Consider the following 21,028-nt stretch of genomic DNA (forward strand, 5'->3'; position numbering starts at 1 on the left):
TATAGAATCAGCTTAAATATCTACATTCAAACAGTATCAAATATACGTGTATTCAATGTGAATATAGTGTTATAGAATCAGTTTCAATATCTACCTTCAAACAGCATTTTCTACCTGGAAAAAGGTTCGACTACCTGAAAAAGGTTCGACTACCTGAAAAAAGGTTCGACTACCTGAAAAAAGGTTCGACTACCTGAAAAAAGGTTCGACCTGCCTACGGCTCAGCTTAACCTTTTCCCGTTTTATGTTTTTCCTTTTTTTAATCATTTCCAATCACCAGATTCCGCATTTTAGCAATCCGTTTTCACCATCATTGACACATTGACGTCAGACGAAATTCAGCTACCAAACGACGTAGACAAAAACGTCCTGCTGTCATATTTTAACTATGGTAAGCGATTTCTTATACCACAATTTTTTTCCAAAATTCAACATTTCTGTTTGTTTCAATATAATTTTCATTTAAACAGGTGATAATTCAGTTGCCAGTGGTTTCTTTTGATGTCTCTTGTTGTACTAGAAAATTTTTTTTTTCCCTGCTCATTTAAACAGGTAACATCCTACATTCAAATTTGTATAACTCATTTGCAGATATTAGCTTGCAACAAGTTCCATTACCCTCAAGTTAACGTTGTTCAACTTTTTCAACATTGTCCAGTTGAACGGGCTTGGCATTTCTAATTCAGTTTTATTTTTAGATGGGTCAATGTTTGTGTTGACTAATTGACTATTGCCTACATTCCAGAACGGCAGTGGCATCATCTGAAGTCAACAAATTTCTTTCGCTCACATTTGATCAACAAAAGGCAATGTCACCTTATACGTGCACAGCACTACTGGTCTACGATAGTAATCTTTTACATTAAGTTTAACAAAACATGTTTGCTTAAGGTATTCAACATGTATTTTTCATCAGGTACCTCAAACCTCCACATATAAACATTCAACAGGAACCTCCATCCTCACCCGCTCTTCACTTCCACTTCAGTTCTCCTTCAACAGGTGTTGATATGGTATGGTAAGCAATAGACTATGGTTTACGTTCTCAAAAAGTGTTGCTTCATCTGAATCACACAAATTTTCTAATATTTACAGGTGAAATATTACTTGAGTTTCAATCTGCAAATTTTTCAAACACACTCTATTTGCAACTTTCACAGTGTAGTGCTACGTGAAGGAGGACTGCTGAGCAAAAAGTGTAATACCAGACTTACAGGTGACAAGCATACAGCAAATAACAATGACAGCATTACAGTAATACCACAACCAGTAATATAAAACAAGCATCATTCAACCTTTCATTGTTCATTTGTCAATAGGTACCTCATTGAAACGGTGACGCAAGGGCAAAAACAAAAAAAAACCTTAAAATACTTTAAAAAAACCTGCTGCTTCTTTGGTTCCGTTACATTTTAACAATGTTGGTGCAATACAGTGACAGGCTGCAGCTTGTATTGGAATATGAATTGGCAGTTTCTGAAATTTGCAAATTGTGTTCTAAAAGTGACTAATGCAGAACAAGCTGCACTCAGATGCTTGCTGCAAATTTCACAAACACAATTGGTTCCCAACTTTGTTTAGCCGTGAACAATGTGAGAAAACGATCGTTTACTAATTCAATTGTGGCCCATAAATCAGATACCGACGGAATAGTGCAAGTATTATAATTTCAAAGTAAAAAAAAACCGTTTCAAATAATTCACAAACGCTTAGTTTTATTAGTCTGCTGTTACAAGGAACTACCGTTACAGAAAAGTCGCCTTTATTTACAATTTGGTTTCAGGTTTTTCAATTTTATCATCCATTTGTTCGAGTGCCACTCTCCTGCATGTGAGCAAATGTACGTGTTGCCGTGCTAAGCCTACCATCGTCTCCATAGCTGATGCGTGCATGAAAGCCCTAGGAAACAATGGTAATTTTGATTTAGAACATGCGATTCATATATGATTTTAATATACAACAATATAGGTTTTAGCTGCAAATATACACGATAATTAAACATGATTTAATGCATACTTACTGTTTTGCAGCAGTTCTCGCTTCTGCTAATCTCTTCTCCATTTCCTTCATTAAACTGATGGCCTGGTTCTCTGGATACTTGCGATATCGCAGCAGTGCCGCTGCTTCCTTTTTTCTTTTTTCTTCGATGTTTTTCTTCTCCTTGATTTCCCTAAGTTTTTGTTCTATTTCCCTGCTTTCACGATTGATTTTCCTCTTTTTTTCTAACAATTCCTTTTCGATCATACTACCTTCTTCTTCGTCATGGTGTTTATCTGTTTCTTCCTCTACTTTTCTCTTTTCTGTATTATTTTCATCTCCATCATTACCGGCTTCACCTACTTCTTTCTCTGCGATTCTCTGCTCCATCTTTCTTTCATCTTCACGCTCACTATCTCTGCCTACTTTTTCCTCTATGTTTTTCTTCCCGTCCCCCAGTGCAGCGACCGAAACTTGATTTTCTTCTTCTTCTTCTTCTTCTTCCATGATCGTTTCAAAGACAGACACAACGACTTCTTCGTCAACGAGAGGCATTTGCGACAAAATGTGGTCTACACTATCATCGTCTGACTCCATGCTTTCTATTGAAGAAACTAGCTCTTGTGAATATGCTGACGCCATTAATCCACTTTGACAACTTTTACTGGTGTGCTTGATTGAAAAAGAAATACAACGCGGCTACCCACATAGCACATCTCTGCCGTCGGATGTCCGACTGGGATCCGAACATCCGTTAGATATCCTGTGCCATATCGGGTTGTTCCATGGATGTCCGTCGGCTATTAGAATTTGAAGCCCGGTGGAGGTGCCAAAACAAAATCCTGAGGACGTCCCTACAACAGCAAATAGGAGTTCAAATATTTTTTCTTTTTTCTAAATAAACGTTGTTAAAAAAAATTTAAACCATGTTTTAAATCGTTTTCGAAAAGGATTTAATATATAATGTAATAAAAATGTCCGTTATAAAATTGAACTCTCGTAGAAAAAATTTTTTTATTAAAAATTAGACCACGGCAAATGACATGATAAAATGTTAAACACATTACGTAACACATTGTTTTTGATCGGATTGCTGCATACTAGCCTGTTAATTTATTGACAAAATAATAATTGTTAAGTTAGTATTACTACTGTAAGAATTAGTTGCTTTTTTTAGTTTCTTTTTTCAATGCGTTGGGATGCAATGGATTAAACTCATTAAAAAAAATAGAGAATGAAAAAAAGAGTAAATCAAGAGTTGAGCAGGAGAGAGAGCGGCTGACTGGACTAGGGGATCTTCAGTATAGGTGCGTTGATTCACATGCCTTGTGGTAAAGCGACAGACTGCTGCCCATCGGCCACATCCTGGACCAGTCGATTCAATTCGGGAGCTTCTTTCAAAGCTACCAGAGTTGCGGCCAAATCTTCTGGATCCAACAATCCCGGTAGTGTCACGGAATCGCTCAACGCCGACAAAGGGTAGCCATCGCCATTGTCCGAACAACTGAACGAAAGATCGGAATCCATATTGGTTACGGCTGCATTCAAAATAAATTAATTACAATAACACTTCCAATCCAAAGAAGGTCAGATAAACATACCAGAATTAGATCCTTGAAAATGAATTTGGGAAAAATTGGCGGAAGAAGGATCTTGTAAAGCTTCCGCACCTAATCTATCTAGGCATGGAGCCAATTCCTGATGATTATTGGCGTAAACCTCGCTAATGATTTCGTTGAAGCTTTCCAATTCCTGTTGGGCAGCATCGAGCTGAACGAAGCCCTCCGTTCCTGCATCGCCTTTGGGTACAAGAGGATCAGTTACGTAAAAAAAAAATACAATTCTCTTTTGATTTGAATTCACCATTGTTGGCATTCGAATTGAAATCGTTCCATTCGGCGGGTACGGGCGTGGCCGTGTAGCTGTACGGGCTGCTGGTGGCGGATGCGTTGTACGTGGAATTCCTGCTGCCGCAAGCGAAGGGCGTGCTGGGTTGCGACGCGGTCGCATAGCCTTGTCCAACTACCATACGACCGTACGAGACATGACTTACAGTGGGGTTGCGATCAGTTTCATATCTGGTGATACCTTGAGACTGGAATTGCTGGAACATGCGGTGAGGCGGGACAGACTGTGAGCGATTCATGACCGAGTCATTGACAATGCTCGGAGCTGAATCTAGAAGACCCTCGATCTCTTGGGCGAGTGGGTCGCTACCCCATAGATGTGGCACAGCATTGTTAAGCGTGGTCTGGACTAGGCCGGAAGCGGATATTTGGTGAGGACTCAAACCCAGAACTACGCTGGCCGAAACATGGCGTTGACGCAAATCTTGGCAGATGCGCTCACTTCCTCTTGGTTCCGTCTAATATGTGGGGGAGCAATTTTAGGTATGACGTCATATATGAATAAACGTGTTTTGTTTTTTTTACCTGTTGCGGGAAGGATTGAACGAGAAGCGACAGAGGTGCGGATCGAGGCAATGAAGGTGATCCACAGGAACTGTGACGTGAGCGCACAGAGGCATTAAACAGTCCATCTTGACCGTGATTCATCAGAGAAGGCGTTGCATATGGCGTGTGACGGACTGTAATTGAGGCTCCGGATCAGTGACGAACTCGATTGACCAGCAGATTAGAGGCTGAATTATGGCGCGATCGGTTAACCGATATCGGCGTATTGAGCGGCGATACAAAAGCCGAATCGTTGCTGACGCTACTGGCCTCTGTAACGAAAGAAGTCGGGGTGTCCATGGTCATGGCCAAAAATTCATTTTTTTAACGTTTTTCTTTCTTTTTCCAGCTGAAATCGGATAGCGGATAGCGCCGTAAATAATCAGTAAGTTCTTATGCTGATATTTGCTAAAAGCGTAGACAACCGTTTCCAGAATAAAGCCCAAGTAAGGTACTAATTCTGTGCATGCTTCTTCCTCAAGAGTGGATAAAGCTGAACAAGCTGCCTGTTTAACTTGCTTGTTGCCATTCAGGATCCGTTTCAGCAACTGTAGAATATTTTAAAAATTTAAAGGATAAAACTAGAGAAATTTTTTATTAATTGTAGCAACCTCAGTCATTAGCGGTTTTACACAGTGATCGTGTGGTTGTTTGAGTTGTTCCAAGAATTGTTTGAGTTGTTTGATGAAAACGAGGAATATTAGGTAACCATTTACCACCAAGAATCCCATCGATACCTTAAAAAAGAACAAGTAAGTATTTACTGAAACGTATATGTTAATGAAACTGTTCGTTGAACTCACCAATTGTGTGGAGTGCAAATTTCTGCTTCATTTTGGGATTATTTTGGCTCGGGGAGCCACAACATCAATAATAGGAATACAAAATATCTTTTGGGCCCTAATTAAACCAAACAGCTTTAAAAGGTATTTTTAAATGATATTAATACAGGCATATTGAATGGAACGTTACCTCCAAATAATGCACAATGTTTAAAAATACTTTTTCAATGGCAATTCTGAAGTGAACTTCTTCATCATTTGGAAGGGAGCAGTTGTAAATAATCCCATTCATCTCTAAGTATATACTGTCGACCTCTGATATCTAAATATAAGAAAAATGTTACGTTAAGCGAAATAAACTACTGTAAATGTTAACTTGCCTGGTGTTCTTTTGCTGTTTCACTAGCGCAGACGTATCGTTAACACTCGCCATTCGTCAACTGAATCGAAGTTTAGCATCGACAGGTTACCCAATGTTTGCCATATTTTTTTTGTTGTTTTTTTAAGTAATTCGCAATTATTATTTGAAACAGACTTTACAAACTTACAGTAATATTTAAACTATCTCCGTGTAAAAAACTGTTTCAATAAAGGAAGTTGTTCTATAAAAGGATTTTTGAGAAGAAACTATTCACCAGTGTTTAGGGAAAGACTACTAAAATGGCAAATAATGGTAGTTTCGACTTCCAAATTTTCGCATGCGGATTCAGAATTTCAGCCAGTCATTGTTGAGTTGTTTATGGTGAAGGTTATTGTTCGTGCCGTGCGTGTGCTGTTTCAGGATTTTTTTGTGTAACACTTAGTGAACTTCATCGCGTTAGAAACTTTTCTCGTTAGCGACTGATTTAGTGCTTCTGTTAACTGTGGGCTACTGCCGTCTTACGAATTAGTGTTAACAGTGTCGATCCCGATTGTTTTCTCTGCGTAAGTGCTTCTGTCGGACCTGTCCAGCGGTCCCCCCTGTTCCTGGCCGGCTGCCCGTTTGGTTCCTGCCCAGCGTCCCGCGCTGTTCCTGCCTAGCTGCCCGCGCTGTTCCTGCCTAGCTGCCCGCGCTGTTCCTGCCTAGCTGCCCGCCTCTGTTCCTACTGAGGCCCCTTCACATTTTGGATTATTCATATGGAATCTCAAACCGTAAGTAATTATTCATTTTACTAGTGCTGGGCCGATCCCAGACACAGTGTATCAGGCTCGGGACGGATAGGCAACGGTCCGAGTGCTGACATTGTTACTATAAGTTTAAGGGCATTGAGACTTGTCACCTCAATGGGCACAGGTATCGGGATTGGTTTCACAGTGTCGTCGTGAAACCAATTGTCTGGCCATGGTCAGTGGACCTTCAGTTAGATGAATATCTTAGTCGGGACATAGGCCGACTAGGATTAGAAATAATTGCGGTAGTTATTTAATTATATATGGAAATTATGTATGCTACTTTTTCAAATGCAATGAATTGCCTTCTTTCTTCACACAACTTAATGCTTTTGTTCATTCTTTTTATGGTTTTTCAACTGGACTTAACTTACGTCTTACTAATTAAATTTTTTCTTTTTTTTTCTTCTTTGTCGATTTTGGCAGGGGGCTTTGCCTGGCAATTTTTTAAATTGTTTCCTCAGGCCGTTCTAATGCTTTAGTTCTTTCTTAATTTTTTCTCCTTATTCTTTACTTAAATTTCTTTTTTTTTTCGCTGGTGCTGGTAGGGCGCTTTTAACAACGAAGTTTTTAACAGTTTTTCTTATGGCGCTTGAAATGCTTTTCCGTTTTTTATCACTCTTTTGGCAAATGATTTTGCTTTTGCGTGATTAGATAAATTTTTTTGTTTCCTTTTCTTTTCGTTTTTACATTTTTGAAACCTTTTTTTCCGACGGCTTCAATCTTTGCTGTTTATTACTACTTTTTTGGCAATTGATCTTTGCTTATGCAAGATCAGTTAATCATTTTTTTCTCTTTTTTTGCGGGTGTTCTCACGGTGCTTTACCAAGCGCCTTTTAATTTTTCTTCAATCCGCTTCAGATTGCTATTCCCTTACAACTCTTTTTGGCAATTGATTTCTGCTTATGCGAAATTAATTTTTTTTTCTTTTCTCGTGTGTGTTGATTGGGGTATTTTTTCAAACCATTCTTTAAACGGCTTCGTCAGGCCGCTTTTACGCTTTGGTTATTTCTTATTCTTTTTCCAATTGATTATTGTTTTTGTCTCCTTTGCCTTTTCACAGTTAGGCTTTTTGTTATTTTTAATACTTCCGTACATTATCGATGCTTTCCTTCAGTACCAAGCTTTTGTTAGAATTATTTTAATATAAAATCGTTTTATATTAAAATGAATTCCCGTTATCGACCATATAGTGCTAGATATAAGAGGAAAAGAGTACGCGAAGATATGGAATACATCCGGGAACTTAATGATGATGCAGATTTTGATGCTGCCTATTCAAGTAGTTCTTCTGATGTCGTTGACTTTAACGATAATAGCGGTGATACAGAGGAAGCTGAAGATTTTGTCAGTTGCGTAGGGGATGAAAATTTAAATGTAAATGAAATTTTTAGTGACGGTTCACCGTTATCGACGGACGCTGAAGACGGTTTCAGTGATGATGACATTGAGATTGTAGGCATATCTAGCGCTGACGAGGTGGAAGAAAGTAGTGAGGAAGAAGGGGTTCCCAACTTTCGCGAATTATTTGCTTTATGGGCAGTTACCTGGGGAATTAATCAAAATGCAGTTGATGCTCTTTTAGCAATTTTTCGTTTGTTTTCATGGGGTATGAACTTTCCGAAATCTTGCCGAACTTTGATAAAGACACCTCGTAAGGTTCCGGTAAAAAATCTTACTCCAGGAAATTATTACCACTTTGGAATACAAAAAGGTATTGAAATGGTTCTACTTTGCGTTAATGCAAGACACATTCCAGAAACAGTTGAAATTTTTGTAAATATAGATGGGCTTCCTATTTCCAAAAGTAGTGGGGATCAATTTTGGCCTATTCTGGGAATGATTAATAACGTAAAATGCAGGCGTGTGTTTTTAATTGGTCTTTACCATGGAAGCGCAAAGCCTCTTTTTTGTAATGAGTATCTTGCTGATTTTGTTGCCGAAACAGGAACGCTTATGGAAAGTGGATTTTCATTAAAGGACCGTCATCATAGCTTTCGCGTGTCATCTTTCATATGCGACACACCTGCGCGTTCATACATATTAAATATTAAAAGTCACACGGCGTATTTTGGGTGTTCAAAGTGTATCCAACAGGGCGATTATGAAGGAAGGGTGGTTTTTTTGGAAAATGACTCGGATCTTCGAACTAATTATTCTTTTCGCAACCGCATTCACGAGGAGCATCACAATGGTGATTCAATTTTAGAAAATATTGAGATTGACATGGTTTTTGATTTCCCGAATGATCCGATGCATTTAATAGATTTAGGTGTAACTCGGAAATTGCTTCTGACTTGGATTCGTGGTCCATTGGAAACTAGGCTGTCTAGAATTTTGCTTGAATCCATTAGCTATAGATTAGAAGCAACAAGAGAATATATACCTAGGGAATTCGCTAGAAAAGCCAGATCTTTAAAATTTATAGATAGATGGAAGGCCACGGAATTCGGACTTTTCAACAGTTATGTCGGCCCTGTTGTCCTTGCTGGTATTTTGCCAATTCGGTCCTTCAACAACTTCCTTGTTTTCCATGTCGCCGTGCGAATTCTTTCTTCAAACAGTCTGTGCGTTTTGCATAATGAATATGCTAGGCAACTTCTACATTTATTCGTTAATGAATGTAAAGAAGTTTATGGGGCGTATTTTCTGTCTTTTAATGTTCACAATTTGGTACACCTGTGCGGCGATGTGTTGCGCTTTGGATCGTTACCAAATTTTTCAGCCTATCCATTTGAAAATTTTCTTCAAAAATTAAAAAAACTTTTGCGTAAGTCTAATCAAGCTTTACAGCAAGTAGTAAAGCGCCTACTTGAAATTGTAAATGTAAATTCAACCCCCCTGAAACTGGAATTCGATCTCCGTCACCGTTGTTTTCGAGTACAACACGATAGCGGCCCTGTACCACATAATTTTAAAGTAACCGTAGAATACAAAGAAATGCGGTTAGGCCCCTGGTTTCTTAGCTGCAAGGCACCAGATAATTGTGTCTTTCTTAAAGATTTGTCTCTCGTCCTGATTGACAATATAATAAGAAACCAGGAAGGGGATTTCATTGTGGGAAGAAAATTTCGCCGTAAAATTGATTTGTTTTCGTATCCTTTAGCTTCTTCTTCATATAACATTTTTATCGTCGGAGATCCTTGCCCAAGGTCAAAAGCATTGCCTTTGAATCAAATTAAATTTAAAGCAGTAAGATTGCCGACTTTTAAAGGCAATGGGATAGATATTGAGAATTCTTTTGCAGTTTTTCCACTTGCCATGGAAGAACATGCTTAATCTCGCTTCTTCAGCATGGCATCTTTCAGTTTCCGCAATTTTTTTTTCTTCATTAGTACATTTGCGAGATTTTCTTTTTTACTTGATTAATTCTTAAGTTTGTATTCGATTACAAACGTATGTTCTAAATGTTACAATATAGGTTTACATATGAATCGTAGTATAGTTTTTTTCAGCCAAAATGCAAATGTTTGTTTTTGTAGGGGAAGTTCCTTATTTTGGAAGGCACCGAAGAACCATGGGTTACAACGGTGCCCATATCGTGGTTTGACGGCGAAGTTTGTTGGTGGCCTCCAAAGTGCAAAGACTTAACAAAGTTCATTGAGTTAGGGTATGAACCAGATAGGGAGAAATGGGAAAAGCACCCTGCCCGTGTTAGAAAAGGCTTCGGTATGGGTATTCTGTTCTAGATTACATAGCGATCCTTTTTTTCAATTATTATTGATTTTTAAACGTAACATGTCCTTTAGATACATATCAAGAAGCACGGCGCAATGAGAAAAAGGCCTTAGAAATGGAAGAAATTATAACTACTGATTCGGAGAAGGACAAGCGCAGTAGGAGCGCCAGGAAAGCTAAACAAATTTTTGACAACAGCAGTTTAGCCCGAACAAAACCCCCCTTGAAAAGAACTTCCGTTCCAATATTGAGTGATGAGTCCGAAGACGAGTCCCCACCACCTCCTCCTCCTCCATCTTCTTTTTGTCTTTCATCTTCTATAGGTAATTATTAAATAAAATTCACATAAATAAGAAAACAAATAATCTTTTTAATCAGTTTTCCGCCCAGTTCCGCTTCAGTATTAGACTTACTTTGTTTATTTTTGAATAAGGCACCCCAGTTAGGCGACCTGCATCCTCATTACACGAATTTACACCTTTCGTAGTTGATGATAATGACAGGGATTTCTATAGTAGTCAGGAAAAAGAGTTGAGAAATAATAAAGGTAATATTAACTATCCTAACTTATGCATTCTGTTTTTGTTTGGGATTTCAATATTTGTTTTGTTGTTTATTATGTAGGCTGCAGGGGAAATGGTAATTCTTCAGACGTTTCGAACACGTCTGGAAATTACATGTCAACAACTTCAAACAGCCCCTTATTGATGCCCACTGGAAACGGAGCCAACATCCGACGGCACCGAATTGCTAAAACTCATGGTGGTATATGTTTTTTAAATTTTTAATTCCGTCCGTTACTTTAAAGCAACTTTTTTGTAATGTAGAATCTCGCGATGAATTTGTTCATCGCGGGATAGTGTCTCTTTCACATGAAATGCGAGACCAAAGCTCCGTAGGAATGGCCGTTCTAGACCGACTCAACAATATAGAGTCGGCTCTGAAACAAAAGGATATCGAAACTGACCAAAACGAAGAATTTTTGGAAACGCTGCCTCTAACCACAATGGAGGAGTTTAAGAAGTTTAACGAAGAACTCAACAAACCCTGTATTAAAAAATGCTTGGTAAGTTTATTTATAATTATAAGTAATACATACGTTTAATTATGGCAATTTTATTTTTTAGAACATTCATCTTATCGGGATTGGTGGTCACGACGCAAAAACCATCGTTCGGCTTATTACACGGCGCTTATTCACAAAGGATGTTGGGAAGCACTTCAGTTGGTTTGGACAGAGAGGAAATGAATGCCTCTCCGCTACGAATATCGGAAAATCCATTATAAGTATAAAAAATTAAAGTAATTAATTTTAATAGTATGTAATATTTTCAATTATAGTGGCCGCGAAAAGGACTCAACCAATGATTACCGAGCAAGATGCCATCAAGGTGGTCCAAGCTTTGCTGCGCCATTGTAAGGATAAGGAAAAAAATAATAATGTGAGGGGGTTTAACTTAAGATCAGTTTTTTTATTTGTCTTCTAAACTTGACAGTTACGTGTTGTATGTTGTGGCAAATGTGAATACAAAGAAATTTCTCACCATAATTTGTGTTATATTATTTATTATTCATTTTTTTACGGTAGCCAGAAATGCTTAAAAAAAGGTATTAACATAATTCTCACATGTTCAGAGCATGTCCTTTTCCCGCCCAGCAGGACGTCCCTCGGATATCAATCGGCATATTCTCGGGAGGTCTTCCAATATTCAGTCGAGATCCGAAGGACATCCAACTCGGAGGTCAGGCAGTTCCACGGATGTCCGTAAGATGTCGCCGTTATCCAACTAGGATATACCACGGATGTCCGTGGGACCGAATTGTGCTATGTGGGTAGAGGCAACGTTTGTAACAGTTTTCTTCCTAATACAACGAGTAAAGTTGCTCAACTAAAAGCCGTCCCTTGCTTTCATTTCACACCGCATGAAAAACAAATGTGTGGCTAATTTAACGACCGGAAGATGGCATAGTTAAGCAAACCAACTGCCATAAGCCACACAAGAAATCAGCAAACACAGATTGCACGTACTGAGAACGGTTCATCAATTAGTAATCCCTAAAATACATTCTGAAAAGTTTTTTTTTTCAATTTTTCCTCCGTTATCTTCATTGGACGACCCTGACAACAAATAACCAAAAAAAAATCATTTTTTTTTTATTTAAAGTAAGTATTTGTATTTGTTGTATGTATATATACTATGTATTAGTTGAATTGACGTGACATTCAGTGTACGTTGGCCAACATCTTGCAATTGAACCAAGAAATTGGTAAATGGAATGCTGTGTCATACAAATAGGGAAAACTACATGTGTTTCCGAGATTGTAAGAGACCACTGCCGTGTTCTATCTTTACAAACCATTTCAGAGTTCCTATTCAGGAACAGTTCCTGTAAACACTAGAACACACACCTCCACTTTTTTAGTTTTTAACAGAAAGCTTTTTTGCAATCGAAAATTAATATTTCACATTCGCAGCAATTTATTTGGGTTTGAAAATTGTATTTTTCATAAAGATGTTTGAACAAGACTATTTATGGAAGACATATAGCATAAAGATTGACTGCGTACAACATTTCTTATAGTGGAGTGGTCTATTTTTTAATACTGACTGCGTTCCAAGTTTTGGGGGAAGGCAACAATGTTCCAACTTTGAACAGAATAATTCATGTATGCCAATTAGGGAGCAGTTACTCACCATCTGGAAAAATATTTATTTTGTGATTGATATTTCTCATAGACATATTCACTGCGTTCCAAAGTTTTTGGGGGACCGTTACATTTTTCAACTTCCCAAGAATGAATGTATTGCTCATAAAGGGAATGCTTTATCCACACATTCCAAAACAAATTTCTCCTGGATAACATGTGTATTGGAATGGTAGTGCTTTTCAACATTTTCACAGAATTTTATTTTCAGTCGTGGATTTTGGTAACAAGAAGGTTGACTGTTTTTCAAAATTTTCAGGGGACGTTCCAAGTTTAACCTTTAAAGTAATCTATTGTGTTTATCAAATGAATTGTTTCAAAAAGATTCTGGAACGCAATCCATTTGTGGAGGAAATATGTAGCATAAAGATTCACTGCGTACAACATTTCCTAAAGTGGAGTGGACTAAATTTTAAGACTGACTGCGTTCCAAGTTTTGGGGGAAGGCAACAATGTTCCAACTTTGAAAAAAACAATTCATGTATGCCAATTAGGGAGCAGTTACTCAACAACTGGGAAAAATATTTATTTTGTGATTGATATTTCTAATAGAAATATTGACTGCGTTCCAAAGTTTTTGGGTGACCGTTACATTTTTCAACTTCCCAAGAATGCATAAATTGTTCATAAATAGAATGTTTCATCCACACATTCCAGAACAAATATCTCCTGGATAACATGTGTATTGGAATGGTAGTGTTTTTCAATATTTTCACAGAATTTTATTTTCAGTCGCTGATTTTAGTAACAGGAAGGTGATGATGACTGTTCTCCAAAATTTTCAGGGGACGTTTTAAGTTTAACCTTCAAAGTAATCTATTGTGGTTTTCAAATGAATTGTTCAAAAAGATTCTGGAACGCAGACTATTTCTGGAGGACATATGGAGCATTAAGATTGACTGCGTACAACATTTCTTAAAGTGAAGTTGGTTCTTTAGCTTCGTTTAAAAAATAGTCGGTTAATTCTTTGATGAATAACATTTGTAATACTATTAAACGATTAAGATTTCACACAACTGGCTTTTTTCTCCTTGATTTGGTAATACTTTGACTGCGCTCCAAGATTTAACAGACACGCTACATGATTCAATTTTCAAACAAGAAATTTAGGTTTTTTAAATGGAATGGCACATTAAAAATGTTGGAAGACATGGTGTAGTATACCAGAATCTTGGAACGCAGTCATCCCAGAAAGACATATCCAACATGACACTGATTTCAATTGAATGAAAACGCAAAAATATACTTCTGTGCTTATTTGAAAATTTCACCTTTAATTAAAGTCTGCCCAAACAAGGACCTTACTGCTTTTTCAAATTAATTTTATTTTTTGTTTATTTTTTCCTTTTATTAGAAAGACGTCGAGTTCTTCTATACTGCCACATCGAAATTCTTCCGTGACGCATACAACCGCCCCGCTGCAAACAAGAGCATCTGCACTTGAATATTCAAGTAAGTAAATATTTCCGTCATTCTGGTCACTTGAGAACAGTCCTTCAATACACTGAAGAGATCGTGTTACGTGTTTTGGCAAGCAACTTTATAAGGTTTTAGCAGATAACACTTTGAGCAACCATCTGGTGCGATGTCTTGAACGGTTCTACTTACCAATCATTGTTGCTATTGTTTGTGTTACTGTTTCTGCTATTGTTTGTGTGGACCTCCAAAAGCCCCTTCCCATCAACTATTAAGGAACCACGAATTATTTGCTAACAGAGATGCCACCTCGCCGTCAACTGACCGATACTGAAAAGGAGGAAAAAAATAAAAAACAAAGAGAAAAAAGAGCTCAAGAAGCTGCAGAGGCCAAGGAAAAGCGTTTAGAAGACAAAAGAAACAGGGCTAAATACCTCCGTGATGAGAATAAACGGACTTTAAATCAAGAAGATCTGGACCGCAAAAATGAAGAAGAAGAAAATAGAAAGAGACTGCGTCAAACGAAAAACGAAACAGAAAGGCCAGCACGACTAAACGTTGAGGCTGAAAAAAGAGGAGAGAGTCGATCTAATGAACCAGAAGAAGTGCAACAAGATTGGCTACGAGAGCAAGCATTGCGACAGCAATCCCTGCGTGAAGAAGAAAACGAAGAAGAAAAACGTGCAAGGCTACAGGACAAAGCAAAACGGCAGCAAACTCTGCGCATGGCTGAAACTGTTGAAGACAGGAAGATAAGATTGATCGAAGATAACTTGCGACATCGACTCCAACGCGAACGATGTACAGCAGAAGAGAGACTTTCACGTGCAACGCTGGATCGATTGCGTCACCAAATGTATCTCATCGATGAAACGCATGAAGAGGCTGAGGCACGGCGGGAATTCAACAGAGAACAGACTGCCAGCTACAGAGCGGTTGAGATAGAAGACGAGACAGAAGAAAGACGAGAAGAAAGTCGTATACGGATGGAAACACTCCGTGAGGAGCAAGACGAAGACGAAGAATTACTTCGCGCAATAAACGCATTGGAACATGCAGAGATTATGGCTCTTGAAACAGAAGAAGAACGCACTTTCCGCGAACAGTTGTTAGCTGCCCGCAACCGCGATGGAGTACCGAGAACTCATCGTGCGGCTTGCAAAATCTTTGTTACTGAAGAGAGCGTTCCATTGCATGAGTGTGGGGATATGGATATTTTGTGCGGAGAATGTAATGCCATACATTTCAAGGGTGAGCAACCAACAGACAAGAAATTTACTCAATGCTGCGGAAAAGGCAAGGTAATTCTTCCACCTCCAAAGGAGTGCCCTCAACCGCTGGCTAAACTGTTGCAGAACGACCATCCAAAGGCTAAAGCGTTCATGACCAAGATCCGCAGCTACAACAGCGCACACGCTTTTGCATCGTTGGGAGCAAATATTTCATCACCAACAGGGCGTGGACCCTATTGTTTCAGAATCCACGGTCAAGTGTACCACAACACCACAACCGTCGGTCCTAATACGAACAATCCCAAGTACGCCGATCTTTATTTCATTGACGCTGCTCAGGCCAGCGAGTTCAGATCCAGTTTCTCATCAAATGCAGGGTGCTGCAGGAACTTAATGGAAGAATTGGACGCAATGCTTCGAGAAAAGAATCCATACGCAGCCATTTATAAGATGATGCGTCAAGTGCTTGAAGAAGAATACCGCCGAGCCCAACATGAGAATCTCCCGCATCAAACAGTGGGTATGATCATCAGCAGTGATCGGAAAAATCTCGACAAAAGACGTTACAACAGCCCGATGATAAACGAGATTGCAGTAATTTTCAAAAGCTCTAACGGTGAGCCGCCAGCGAAAAGGGATATCCGGGGCCATCTCTTTATTCCAGTCGTGGGGAGAAAATTTATACAAATAGACACACAACAACCCATGTGCGACCCCATGACTTACCCTTTGCTATTTCCTAACGGGGACGACGGATGGCATGTTAACATGCCTTATAGCAGAACCACACGTCGCGAAAGAGAGGAAACAGCAGCGCAAGCATTGGATGGGAATGAAGAGGACGAATTCAATTTCCAAAGGCTCAACGAAATACTGCAGATGGTAAATCCACCATTAGAAGCCGTTGATGGTAACGACCCGTTAGTGGAAGAACCAGAACCGGAACCAGACGAGCAAATTGATAACGACGAAAATGATCCACAGCGATTGAATCGTGGCGGAGGAAAACGGAAGAGGGTGACGCAGTGTGAATTTTACAGCTTTCTGATATCGATTAGGAATTACTTTAACAACGTCTTGGCCGGCGGACCACTCACTCAGCAATGGTTGGTAGATTCTTACGTCAAAATTGAAGCCAACCGCGTGAAGTACATCCGCGAACATCAGGCAGAACTTCACGTGGCTCAATACGATGGTCTCTTGGACTACATAAACAATCGTGCAGAACGAGAAAACTTGACGGTCGGATCATTTCACGTTCTACCATCGAGTTTCATCGGTAGTCCAAGAGCGATGAAGCAAGCGTACCAAGATGCAATGGCTATCTGCGGAAAATTTGGCAAACCCATATTTTTCTTGACGTTCACCTGCAACCCCAAGTGGAAAGAGATCACGGCCAACATTCCCAGTCATCTGACGTCGTCTGATCGACCCGATATAGTAGCAAGAGTATTTCGACAAAAGATGATTGAGTTGGTCAACGACATTGAAAAGCGCCAGGTGTTGGGATTTGCAACTGCACGGATACACGTCGTTGAATTTCAAAAGCGAGGATTGCCCCACTGCCACATGCTTATTTGGATCGACAAGCGTGACGCCCCCGCTACAGCAGAAGATGTCGATGCAACTATCAGCGCAGAAATTCCAGAAAGAACTACGCATCCGAGACTGTATAAAATCGTCATGGCCCACATGATTCACGGTCCATGTGGGTTAATCAACAAAAAGTCCCCTTGCATGGACGGAGACCGATGCTCAAAGTCTTTCCCAAAGCAACACAGCCAAGAGACCATAGTCAACGACAACGGCTATCCTACTTATAGGCGACGAGATACAGGAGTTGTACATTACTTGAAACGAGGACAGATGGATTTCACAGTGGACAACAGATGGGTTGTTCCCTACAACCCTTGGTTATTGCTCAAGTTTGATTCCCACATCAACCTCGAATATTGCGCTTCCATCGTCAGCGTCAAGTACATCTTCAAGTACGTCTACAAAGGGTATGACTGTCTGAAAATAGATCAAAAAGTGGGAACATATCAGCTCGAAGACGGGGACAAACCCAGGGTGGAGTGGGACGAAATAACATCCCATCTTGATACGCGGTACGTCAGCGCCCCAGAAGCTTGTTGGCGAATATTCAAGTTTCCACTTTCTGACCGTTCGCACGCCATCTATCGCCTGGCCGTCCATTTGCCTCGAGAACAGCCCGTCTTTTTCCAGCCAGGAAACGAAATGCAAGCCGCCATGAATGCCGCCTCGAGAGATACCAACCTGACTGCTTACTTCAAGTTGAATTGCATCGATGAAGACGCCCGTCAATATTTCTACAGAGAAATACCCCACCATTACGTTTTCGTCAAGAAAACCAATTCGTGGAAACGTCGGGCGAAAAGGGCGAAGATCATCGGTCGCCTATACACGGTTGGCGTACGGCAAGTTGAACGTTATTGCCTTCGGTTGCTTCTCATCAACGTCAAGGGGCCAACGAGCTTCGAAGATCTTCGAACGATTGACCAGGTTGTCCATCCTACATTCAAAGCTGCAGCAATAGCTTGGAATTTGTTGGAAGATGACATCGCTTGGGCTAGAGCCATGGAAGAAGCGGCAGCATTTCAAATGCCTCTTCAGCTGAGGCAGCTCTTTGTCGACATTTGCCTCTTCTGCAATCCCTCTGACGCTCTGCATCTCTTTGAAACCAACCTGACCCATCTGATGGAAGACTTCATAAACAGCGGACTCGAAGTCAACGTGGCCAAGAATTTGACGTTGAAATGGATTCAGGATAAGTTACGTCTCCACAATCAGACCATGGAAGATCTCTCCTTGCCTATTCCTGATTTCTATCTGATAAACCAAATGATCGATGTTCAGATAGAAGAAAACAACGAAAACACTCGAACAGAAAAGAGAATGATTGGCGAAATGCTGCTGGCTCAACTCAACGACGGGCAACGCGCTGCCTTTAATCAAATAATGGCTGCCGTTAACGATGTCGACAACTTACATCCGCGACAGTATTTTCTGGATGGTCCTGGAGGAACGGGAAAGACTTTTCTCTACAACACCCTCATAACCGTCCTACAAGGCCAAGGAAAGCAAGTCATCGCAGTGGCTTCAACAGGGATCGCATCGACTTTGTTGCTAGACGGGTCAACTTACCATTCTCAATTTAAGATTTACCCTCCAATAACAGAGACGACAAGGTCGAAAATCGAAGAAGGAAGCTACAGTGCGCAAATGATCAGGAACGCCAGCCTTATAATTTCGGACGAAGCTACCATGAAAACCAACCACGCCCTCGACGCGCTCAATCATCTTTTCCAAACCGTCATGAATAATGGTGTTGAACCCTATGGTGGTAAAGTTCTCTTGCTCGGTGGGGATTTTAGGCAGTGCTTGCCCGTTGTGAGACACGGAAACAGAGTCAAAGTCATGGAAGCGACCATCATCAACAACGCTACCTGGCATCTTTTCCGACAGCTTCGATTAGTGCAGAACATGCGCACCGAAGCCAGTAGTCAAGATTTCGCCGATTGGCTTATTCGACTCGGAGACGGATCCTTGCAACAAACACCGCGACTCAACGACCCAGAACTCATCGAAATTCCGCAAGACTTTCTCAACATTCGAACAACTTTGATCGAACACGTATTTGGAAATCCATCGGATCTCTTAAACGAAGGCGTGACTGAACAAATTTGTAACCGAGCTATCTTATGCCCCAAGAACGAAGATTGTCTCAGGATCAACGACAAGATTATTGGAGAGATGCCTGGCGCACTTAAAGTCTGCAAAAGTATTGACACCATCGATTCAGAGGACCCAGAAGAAATATCCAACTACCCTCCAGAAATTTTAAACACCTTCAACGTGTCTGGGTTACCTACGCACCAACTCAAACTGAAAATAGGAGCTATCGTCATTCTCCTAAAGAACATTGACTCGCGACAGGGACTTTGTAACGGCACGAGGCTCATCCTCAAGGCACTCCGCGAGAACCTCATTGTAGCAGAAATCGCGGCCGGGAAACACAAAGGGCACAATGTCTTCCTCCCACGGATGTCCATGTCTCCCACCGACTCTGACTTGCCCTTCAAACTCAAGAGGTTGCAGTTCCCTGTACTTGTGGCTTTTGCCATGACCATAAACAAGTCGCAGGGACAGACCTTCGACCGAGTTGGGATCTACCTTCCGAAAGCCGTTTTTAGCCATGGACAGCTTTACGTTGCATTCTCGCGGGCGACGTCAAGACAAGGTGTCAAGGTTCAGTGCGAAGAAACCGAGAAACAAGGCAAACTGCTTAGAAATCTTCCGCATTCTACGGCAGAAGAGAAAAACAAAGTATTCACCAAAAACGTTGTTTACAAGGAAGTTCTTCTTTAGTAGTAAGCCGCCAAAAAACGAAAAAATCAACGACCCATTGATATCGACAAACATAAAAAACAGGAACTAACTTCCGCCTGCGTCTACGGACCAAAAAAGGAGCACGGGCATGGCCTTGGGGGCAGTTCCCAAGCGCGCTCAACCGTGAATTGTCTATTTATTTTCTTTGACGAAACAAATGGTAGGCGCACACTATACATGATTGAATAGATGAAAAGTGATTTTTTTTCTAGCTGCGAAAGAGGTTCCACTGCCTGCTAAACGGCTTAATCTGCCTCCAGTTAGGGTTAGCCTTTTTTTCCCTCTTTCCATCGTCTTCCGCCATCAGTACGAATGAAAATCTACGTCACACTCGACTATGGGGGAAAAGGTTTGACTATTTGAAAAGGGTTCAAGTGTCTCCTACTGGGATTAACCTTTCTTTTATTTTCATCAGGCGGTTGTTGTACATGAACAAGAGAAAAACGAAAAATAGGTAGCAAAAATCAAATAAGAAGACAGAAATCGCTGAAATATACAATACCATAGGGCAGATACTTAAAACTAGACTCTACCTATTACCGTCCTGGGACGGGCCGCCATATACTAGTAGTGTTATAGAATCAGTTTCTATATCTACATTCAAACAACATCAAATATACGTGTATTCAATGTGAATATAGTGTTATAGAATCAGTTTCAATATCTACATTCAAACAGCATGAAATATACGTGTATTCAATGTGAATATAGTGTTATAGAATCAGTTTCTTTATCTACATTCAAACAAAATCAAATATACGTGTATTCAATGTGAATATAGTGTTATAGAATCAGTTTCAATATCTACATTCAAACAACATGAAATATACGTGTATTCAATGTGAATATAGTGTTATAGAATCAGTTTTAATATCTACATTCAAACAGCATCAAATATACGTGTATTCAATGTGAATATATTGTTATAGAATCAGTTTCAATATCTACATCCAAACAGCATCAAATATACGTGTATTCAATGTGAATATAGTGTTATAGAATCAGTTTCAATATCTACATTCAAACAGCATCAAATATACGTGTATTCATTGTGAATATAGTGTTATAGAATCAGTTTCAATATCTACCTTCAAACAGCATCAAATATACGTGTATTCAATGTGAATATAGTGTTATAGAATCAGTTTCAATATCTACATTCAAACAGCATGAAATATACGTGTATTCAATGTGAATATAGTGTAATACAGTGAGTTTCAATAT

The 21,028-nt window shown here is 39.8% G+C and overlaps 3 protein-coding genes and 1 long non-coding RNA gene across 5 annotated transcripts; 2 read left to right on the forward strand and 2 right to left on the reverse strand.

Moving 5' to 3' along the window:
* The first annotated feature begins 734 nt into the window (after positions 1-734).
* On the forward strand, positions 735-1,466 carry LOC130697271 (uncharacterized). Of its 2 annotated transcripts, none has more exons than XR_009002799.2 (4): positions 735-849; positions 917-1,013; positions 1,096-1,254; positions 1,320-1,466. It is a non-coding gene; the product is annotated as an uncharacterized LOC130697271 (long non-coding RNA). The 2 variants fall into 2 exon arrangements; XR_009002798.2 differs by having other exon boundaries at positions 1,161-1,254.
* Positions 1,467-1,971: 505 nt separating this feature from the next.
* Positions 1,972-2,619, reverse strand: LOC130697269 (uncharacterized). Its single transcript, XM_057520202.1, has 2 exons — positions 2,021-2,619; positions 1,972-1,975 (listed from the first exon to the last, which is right to left on the reverse strand). Exons 1-2 carry the CDS (start codon positions 2,617-2,619, stop codon positions 1,972-1,974), a joined length of 603 nt encoding a protein of 200 aa, XP_057376185.1.
* Positions 2,620-3,198: 579 nt separating this feature from the next.
* LOC130697270 (uncharacterized) lies at positions 3,199-4,731 on the reverse strand. Its single transcript, XM_057520203.2, has 5 exons — positions 4,410-4,731; positions 4,066-4,342; positions 3,841-3,999; positions 3,579-3,776; positions 3,199-3,515 (listed from the first exon to the last, which is right to left on the reverse strand). The coding sequence occupies exons 1-5, from the start codon at positions 4,530-4,532 to the stop codon at positions 3,295-3,297; spliced, it is 978 nt and encodes a 325-aa protein (XP_057376186.1). The 5' UTR covers positions 4,533-4,731; the 3' UTR covers positions 3,199-3,294.
* A 2,797-nt stretch (positions 4,732-7,528) lies between these two features.
* LOC130697268 (uncharacterized) lies at positions 7,529-19,783 on the forward strand. Its single transcript, XM_057520201.1, has 10 exons — positions 7,529-8,026; positions 9,844-10,036; positions 10,111-10,197; positions 10,473-10,586; positions 10,664-10,804; positions 10,867-11,105; positions 11,167-11,326; positions 11,381-11,481; positions 11,675-11,804; positions 14,700-19,783. The coding sequence occupies exons 1-10, from the start codon at positions 7,529-7,531 to the stop codon at positions 19,781-19,783; spliced, it is 6,747 nt and encodes a 2,248-aa protein (XP_057376184.1).
* The last annotated feature ends 1,245 nt before the right edge of the window (positions 19,784-21,028 follow it).

The sequence above is a fragment of the Daphnia carinata genome, unplaced genomic scaffold (genome assembly GCF_022539665.2).
Source record: "Daphnia carinata strain CSIRO-1 unplaced genomic scaffold, CSIRO_AGI_Dcar_HiC_V3 NW_026453042.1, whole genome shotgun sequence".
In the NCBI taxonomy this organism is placed as follows: Eukaryota; Metazoa; Arthropoda; class Branchiopoda; order Diplostraca; family Daphniidae; genus Daphnia; species Daphnia carinata.

What these genes read in the sequence shown, in the direction of transcription:
- LOC130697270 (XM_057520203.2), bottom strand. Translation starts at nt 4,532, where the DNA reads ATGAATCACGGTCAAGATGGACTGTTTAATGCCTCTGTGCGCTCACGT. An exon ending in TTCAATCCTTCCCGCAACAG is followed by an intron (nt 4,343 to 4,409) that starts GTAAAAAAAACA and finishes CCCACATATTAG; the next exon opens with ACGGAACCAAGAGGAAGTGA. An exon ending in CCAGCAATTCCAGTCTCAAG is followed by an intron (nt 4,000 to 4,065) that starts GTATCACCAGAT and finishes GTCGTATGGTAG; the next exon opens with TTGGACAAGGCTATGCGACC.
- LOC130697269 (XM_057520202.1), bottom strand. Translation starts at nt 2,619, where the DNA reads ATGGCGTCAGCATATTCACAAGAGCTAGTTTCTTCAATAGAAAGCATG.
- LOC130697268 (XM_057520201.1), top strand. Translation starts at nt 7,529, where the DNA reads ATGAATTCCCGTTATCGACCATATAGTGCTAGATATAAGAGGAAAAGA. An exon ending in TAGAAAAGGCTTCGGTATGG is followed by an intron (nt 10,037 to 10,110) that starts GTATTCTGTTCT and finishes CATGTCCTTTAG; the next exon opens with ATACATATCAAGAAGCACGG. An exon ending in TATCGGAAAATCCATTATAA is followed by an intron (nt 11,327 to 11,380) that starts GTATAAAAAATT and finishes TTTCAATTATAG; the next exon opens with TGGCCGCGAAAAGGACTCAA.